Source organism: Sprattus sprattus (assembly GCF_963457725.1).
Source record: "Sprattus sprattus genome assembly, chromosome: 11".
NCBI classification, from domain to species: Eukaryota; Metazoa; Chordata; class Actinopteri; order Clupeiformes; family Clupeidae; genus Sprattus; species Sprattus sprattus.
In genome coordinates this window covers 30,868,738-30,876,237 of record NC_137909.1, presented here as the reverse complement: position 1 = coordinate 30,876,237, position 7,500 = coordinate 30,868,738, and the positions used below count along the sequence as shown (strand labels likewise).

The following is a 7,500-nucleotide window of genomic DNA, read 5'->3' as shown; positions in this document are numbered from 1 at the left end:
GGGGAGGAGGAGAGAGGAAGAGGAGGGAAGGAGGAGGGGAGGGGGAGGAGGAGGTGGGGAGAGAGTAGGAGGAGGAGGAAGGAGGGGAGGAGGAGAGAGGAAGAGGAGGAAGGAGGAGGGGAGGGGGAGGAGGAGGAGGTGGGGAGAGTAGGAGGAGGAGGAAGGAGGGGAGGAGGAGAGAGGAAGAGGAGGGAAGGAGGAGGGGAGGGGGAGGAGGAGGAGGTGGGGAGAGTAGGAGGAGGAGGAAGGAGGGGAGGAGGAGAGAGGAAGAGGAGGGGAGGAGGGGTAGAGACAGTCTCACACCCATGACATTGCAAGCTAAACTGCCAAAAGACACCAGTAAATGTGTTGGCAAGCTTCTATCAGTGTCAGCTGGGCTATTGGTGGTGTTTGCAAGTTTTTTGAATGCCTTTTAGGTAGTTAGCCTACCAGTTTTGGAACAGTACTCCTGCTTTAAGAGGCGCAAACACACACACACACACACCACACACACACACACACACACACACAAAGGGCTCTCCAGCTCCTTCAGTGGCATTCTATTTGAGGTGCACCTGTCAGAGCAGTATTGTGATTTGGCTTTGAGGCAGATTATCCTAAACCCCGCCCCCCTCTGACTGACATCCCCCAACCCCCCCACCCTTCAGCAGCAGCAGGCCGGGGCGTTAAGTGCTCTCGAAAAGGTGAAGGACATGGCCGAACTGAGCCGCTTTGAGGAGAGCCATCGCCGTGGAGAACTACAGGACAAGTGAGTGTGAGGACGGCACACAGACGCATTGCATGCTGGGATTGGGGGGGTATGCATGGAAGGGGCCAAGCTAGCGACACTCTATTTCTGACACCCAGGATGTTCCTCAATGCCTATACACCCAACATGTACACACACTGACACCCAGGATGTTCCTCAGTGCCTATACACCCAACATGTACTCACACTGACACCCGGAATGTTCCTCAATGCCTATACACCCAACATGTACACACACTGACACCCAGGATGTTCCTCAGTGCCTATACACCCAACATGTAGACACACTGACACCCGGAATGTTCCTCAATGCCTATACACCCAACATGTACACACACTGACACCCAGGATGTTCCTCAGTGCCTATACACCCAACATGTACACACACTGACACCCGGAATGTTCCTCAATGCCTATACACCCAACATGTACACACACTGACACCCAGGATGTTCCTCAATGCCTATACACCCAACATGTACACACACTGACACCCAGGATGTTCCTCAGTGCCTATACACCCAACATGTACACACACTGACACCCGGAATGTTCCTCAATGCCTATACACCCAACATGTACACACACTGACACCCAGGATGTTCCTCAGTGCCTATACACCCAACATGTACACACACTGACACCCGGAATGTTCCTCAATGCCTATACACCCAACATGTACACACACTGACACCCAGGATGTTCCTCAATGCCTATACACCCAACATGTACACACACTGACACCCGGAATGTTCCTCAATGCCTATACACCCAACATGTACACACACTGACACCCGGAATGTTCCTCAATGCCTATACACCCAACATGTACACACACTGACACCCGGAATGTTCCTCAATGCCTATACACCCAACATGTACACACACTGACACCCAGAATGTTCCTCAGTGCTTTGGTGAGGGTAAGCAAGTGTGATTATACCCCAGTGGATGGTAGGTAGTTGTTCTGTGGCGTTTATTGTGGTTCTTTAACCCAAACACACACACAGACACAGACACCGACACGCACACACACACACACACACACACACACACATACACACACAGACACACACACACACACAAACACACACACACACACACACACACACACACACACACACACAACCACACACACACACAATCACACACAATCACACACACACACACACACACACACACAATCACACACAATCACACACACGCACACTGCCATATCGCTGGTTTGCTGTGGCTCTGGTGCTGTACTAATGTTGCTGTCCCACAGGGTTCTGCAGTTGGAGCTGGACATGTTGAAGCTGAAGTCTACGCTGGGGAGGGGGGGCGTGGCGGAACCCAGACCCCTCGCAGCGAACGCCACACTGAGCAGAACTCTGCCGGTGACCCAGGAGGACTTTCACAAGGAGGTACGTCATCATTGGTCTGACTGCAGGCTGTCCTGTGTGTGTGACTGCAGGCTGTCCTGTGTGTGTGTGTGTGTGTGTGTGTGTGTGTGTGACTGCAGGCTGTCCTGTGTGTTAGTGTGTGTGTGTGTGTGTGTGTGTGTGTGTGTGTGTGTGTGTGTGTGACTGCAGGCTGTCCTGTGTATGTCACTGCAGGCTGTCGTGTGTGTGTTTGTGTGACTGCTGTGGTGTGTGTGACGGCTGTGCTGTCCTGTGTGTGTGACTGCTGTGCTGTGGTGTTTGAGTCTGCTGTGCTGTGGTGTTTGAGTCAGGAGTCCTGTGTGTGTGAATGCAGGCTGTCCTGTGTGTGTGTGTGTGTGTGTGTGTGTGTGACTGCTGTTCTGTGGTGGGTGTGTGACTGCTGTGCTGTGGTGTTTGAGTCAGGAGTCCTGTGTGTGTGACTGCTGTGTGTGGGGGTGTGTGACTGCTGTGCTGTGGTGTGTGTGTGTGTTTGCTGTGTGTGTGACTACAGGCTGTCCCGTGTGTGTGTGTTTGCTGTGTGTGTGACTACAGGCTGTCCCGTGTGTGTGTGTTTGCTGTGTGTGTGACTGCTGTGCTGTGGTGTGTGTGTGTGTGTGTGTGTGTGTGTGTGACTGCTGTGCTGTGGTGTGTGTGTGTGTGTGTGTGTGTGTGTGTGTGTGTGACTGCTGTGCTGTGGTGTGTGTGTGTGTGTGTGTGTGTGTGTGTGTGTGTGGGTGTGACTGCTGTGCTGTGGTGTTTGAGTCAGGAGCAGCGGCAGGCGGAGAGGGAGCTGATCAGACTGAAGGAGGCTCTGGAGGAGGCGGAGCGCAGAGCGGAGGACCTGGAGCACGAGCAGCAACACACACTCCAGAAGCTCCATGCAGCTAAAGAGGTCAGGGCAGCAACACACACACACACTCCAGAAGCTCCACGCAGCTAAAGAGGTCAGGGCAGCAACACACACTCCAGAAGCTCCACACAGCTAAAGAGGTCAGCAACACACACTCCAGAAGCTCCACGCAGCTAAAGAGGTTAGCGTCAGGGTAGCAACACACACTCCACGAGCAGCAACACACACTCCAGAAGCTCCACGCAGCTAAAGAGGTCAGGGCAGCAACACACACACACACTCCAGAAGCTCCACGCAGCTAAAGAGGTTAGCGTCAGGGTAGCAACACACACTCCACGAGCAGCAACACACACTCCAGAAGCTCCACGCAGCTAAAGAGGTCAGGGCAGCAACACACACACACACTCCAGAAGCTCCACGCAGCTAAAGAGGTCAGGGCAGCAACACACACTCCAGAAGCTCCACGCAGCTAAAGAGGTCAGCGTCAGGGTAGCAACACACACTCCACGAGCAGCAACACACACTCCAGAAGCTCCACACAGCTAAAGAGGTCAGCGTCAGGGCAGCAACACACACACACACACACACACACACACACACACACACACACACACTCCAGAAGCTCCACACAGCTAAAGAGGTCAGGGCAGCAAACATACACTCCATCGGGCCTAACAACACCCTTGAACAGTATATTATTGACGATACAGTACTGGCTCTCGTAGTATAGCATTGTATTGTATTGTATTGTATTGTATTGTATTGTATTGTATTGTATCGTATTGTATCGTATCGTATCGTATCGTATCGTATCGTATCGTATCGTATCGTATCGTATCGTATCGTATCGTATCGTATCGTATCGTATCGTATCGTATCGTATCGTATCGTATCGTATCGTATCGTATCGTATCGTATCGTATCGTATCGTATCGTATCGTATCGTATCGTATCGTATCGTATCGTACCGTATCGTATCGTATTGTATTATGGCTGATGTCTCCTCTGGTTTTGTAGGGCCAGCTGAGTGCTCTGAGGCAGATGGAGGACCTGAACCAGAGACTGGGCCGGTCCACGAAGGCCCAGTCAGAGCTGGAGGACCACTTGAGTGATGCCCGCAGCCGAGTGGGTCAGCTGGAGCTGGTGAGGACAGCCGGAGTCGCCACGGCAACTCAGTGCTACTGCTACATGTTGACGCATGACTGGTGTCAATATAACGCCATTGTTCTCATATTTACCATCTCTTACTGTATCTCCATCAACAACCTCTGCCAATACTTTACAGTCAGGTGTGTGTCCAACATAACATAGTGTAAGGGAGGATAAATGTATAACCTGGTTGTCCCCCCCCCCCCAGGAGCGGGGTCTGATGTCCACTAAAGTCCAGAGACTGGAGGACAGCATGGAGGACCTGAGGGCCCGGCTCAACACCGCCCTCGCTGACAAGGACCGCCTCGTGCAGGTCCCTCTCCGTCATCTGCCCTTACTGTCTTTATTTAAATACAGACTATTATATCATCTGTCCTTACTGTCTTTATTTAAATACAGACTATTATATCATCTGCCCCTACTGTCTTTATTTAAATACAGACTATTATATCATCTGCCCTTACTGTCTTTATTTAAATACAGACTATTATATCATCTGCCCCTACTGTCTTTATTTAAATACAGATGTTAGTCTGCCCTCAAGACCACAGTCTTTATTTAAATACAGACGTTTATATCATCTGCCCTTATAGAACCACAGTCTTTATTTAAATACAGACTTTTATATCATCTGCCCTTAGAGAAATACTGTCTTTATTTAAATACAGACGATTATATCATCTGCCCTTAGAGAAATTCTGTCTTTATTTAAATACAAACGTTTATATACAGGATGAAATACTGTCTTTATTTAAATACACACGTTTATATACAGGATGAAATACTGTCTTTATTTAAATACAGACGTTTATATACAGGATGAAATACTGTCTTTATTTAAATACAGACGTTTATATACAGGATGAAATACTGTCTTTATTTAAATGCAGACGTTTATATATCTTTATTTAAATACAGACGTTTATATATCTTTATTTAAATACAGACGTTTATATATCTTTATTTAACCCCCCCCCCCCCCCCCCCCCCCCCCCCACACACACACACACACACTTCCACAGGAGAAGGTGGAGGCGCACCAGCGTGCCCAGGGCCTGCAGCTGCAGCTGGAGCGGGCGGAGAGGGGTCGTGAGGGCTTCACTGACCAGGTGTGTGAGCTGCACACAGAGCTGACCCAGGCCCGGACACACTCCAGCCAACACCAGCACCGCCACCTGCTCATGGAGGAGGAGCGCAACACCGCCAAACAGGTCAGAGCCAATCAGATCAGAGCCAAACAGGTCAGAGCCAATCAGAGCTCAACACCGCCAAACAGGTCAGATCCAATCAGAGCTCAACACTGCCAAACAGGTCAGAGCCAATCAGAGCTCAACACCGCCAAACAGGTCAGAGCCAATCAGGTCAGAGCCAATCAGAGCTCAACGCTGCCAAACAGGTCAGAGCCAATCAGAGCTCAACACTGCCAAACAGGTCAGAGCCAATCAGGTCAGAGCCAATCAGGTCAGAGCCAAAGAGGTCAGAGCCAATCAGAGCTCACCACTGCCAAACAGGTCAGAGCCAATCAGAGCTCACCACTGCCAAACAGGGCAGAGCCAATCAGAGCTCAACACTGCCAAACAGGTCAGAGCCAATCAGGTCAGTGCCAACCGGGTCAGAGCCAATCAGAAATATCTGGTGCTGTTAGTCAATCACTGGCATGTGTTAGTAATTAGACTGATATGTGACAATGCTTAAAAGTTTCACACAAGTAAATAAAAGTTAAATTACTTGATATTTATAGTATTAACATAACATATGGTACTAATATAATGCGTATAGTATGAGTATTATCCATACAGTATGAGTATTATGCACCTGTGACGAATATTATTATGAATTACCCACTCCCGTCTTCTGTTCTCTTCTCCAAAAATTGCATTGTGTGAAAGAGTCTATCCACACTATCACTCCCTGATAACTACTGACGCTGTTCAACCGTTTCTCCAGTTGAGTGAGAAGTTGACCTCTGACCTTGAGACGGCTAGGCAGAGGCTGGAGGTCACCTCAGGTCAGCTGCAGCAGCTGGAGGTGGAGAAGGTCATCCGCACCAATCAGATCGCAGCTCTGGAGGCTGAGCGCACACAGCTGATTGGAGAGAAGGAGGAGCTGCTGCTGAGCTCCGCCCACTGGCAGGGTCAGGAGGTCGCGGAGGTCGTGACCCCAGGACACCTGGAGGTCATGAAGGAGCTGAGGGAGCGGCTCCTGACACTGAGGTGAGGGGGGAAGTGGCGGAGTGTGTTGTCTCATGTGTGTGCAGGTGTTGTGTGTGTGTTGTGTTGTGTGTGCAGGTGTGTGTTGTCTCAGGTGTGTTGTGTATGCAAGTGTGTGTTGTTTTGTGTGCAGGTGTGTGTTGTGTTGTGTGTGCAGGTGTGTGTTGTTTCAGGTGTGTTGTGTGTGTTGTTTGTGTTGTGTGTGCAGGTGTGTGTTGTGTTGTGTGTGTTGTGTGTGCAGGTGTGTGTTGTTTTAGGTGTGTTTTGTGTGTGCAGGTGTGTGTTGTGTTGTGTTTGCAAGTGTGTGTTGTGTTGTGTGTGCAGGTCTGTGTTGTCTCAGGTGTGTTGTGTATGCAAGTGTGTGTTGTTTTGTGTGCAGGTGTGTGTTGTGTTATGTGTGCAGGTGTGTGTTGTGTTATGTGTGCAGGTGTGTGTTGGTTGGGTGTGTTGTGTGTGTGCAGGTGTGCAGGTGTGTGTTGTGTTGTGTGTGCTGGTGAGTGTTGTGTCGTGTGTGTTGTGTTGTGTGTGCAGGTGTGTGTTGTGTCGTGTGTGTTGTGTTGTGTGTGCAGGTGTGTGTTGTGCCGTGTGTGCAGGTGTGTGTGTTGTGTGCAGGTGTGTGTTGTGTTGTGTGTGTTGTGTTGTGTGTGAAGGTGTGTGTTGTTTTAGGTGTGTTGTGTGCATGAAATGGCGGAGGGGTTATGAACACACTGCGATATGTGCCATCTTTGGCTCAGAAGGTTCTCCATCCGTCTTTCTGTCTTAGTAGGTTAGAGAGGACAGCTCTGATTGGTCGCTTTGCTTTGATCCCTTTCTGACACCCCTGCAGGGAATCCCATGATGCCTTGCAGCAGAAGAGGGAGGAGCTTGAGGCTCGCTGCCGAGATCTGGAGGAACAGGCCTCAACGAGAGAGGCGGAGCTACAGAAGCAGACGGAGGAGAGGCGGGGCCTGGAGGCAGGGTTTTCTGAGGAGAAGGAGGAGCTAAGGAGGGTGGCCGCCCATTGGAATGGGAGGTGGGAGGAGGTGGCCATGAAGCTCCGCCTCTCGCAGGGGGAGCAGGAGGAGGCGCAGAGGGAGCACGAACAGGAGACCAGCAGAGTGAGCTCCTCCTCTCATCTCAGCCATCCAATCACAATGAGCT

At 50.5% G+C, this 7,500-nt stretch overlaps 1 protein-coding gene across 2 annotated transcripts in view; it reads left to right on the top strand.

Annotated features, from left to right (window-relative positions):
• LOC308372749 (uncharacterized protein) overlaps nt 1-7,500 on the top strand; it is a 23,869-nt gene that overhangs the window by 3,599 nt on the left and 12,770 nt on the right. Inside the window, exons 5-12 of one of the 2 annotated variants that reach the window (XM_080848050.1) lie at nt 651-748; nt 2,016-2,154; nt 2,918-3,043; nt 4,019-4,144; nt 4,359-4,463; nt 5,173-5,361; nt 6,098-6,363; nt 7,187-7,457. In XM_080848050.1, the coding sequence (XP_080704176.1) occupies nt 651-748; nt 2,016-2,154; nt 2,918-3,043; nt 4,019-4,144; nt 4,359-4,463; nt 5,173-5,361; nt 6,098-6,363; nt 7,187-7,457 (1,320 nt within the window). Of the gene's footprint in view, nt 1-647; nt 749-2,015; nt 2,155-2,917; nt 3,044-4,018; nt 4,145-4,358; nt 4,464-5,172; nt 5,362-6,097; nt 6,364-7,186; nt 7,458-7,500 lie in introns of both variants that reach the window. The other variant, XM_080848049.1, reaches the window with a different exon arrangement.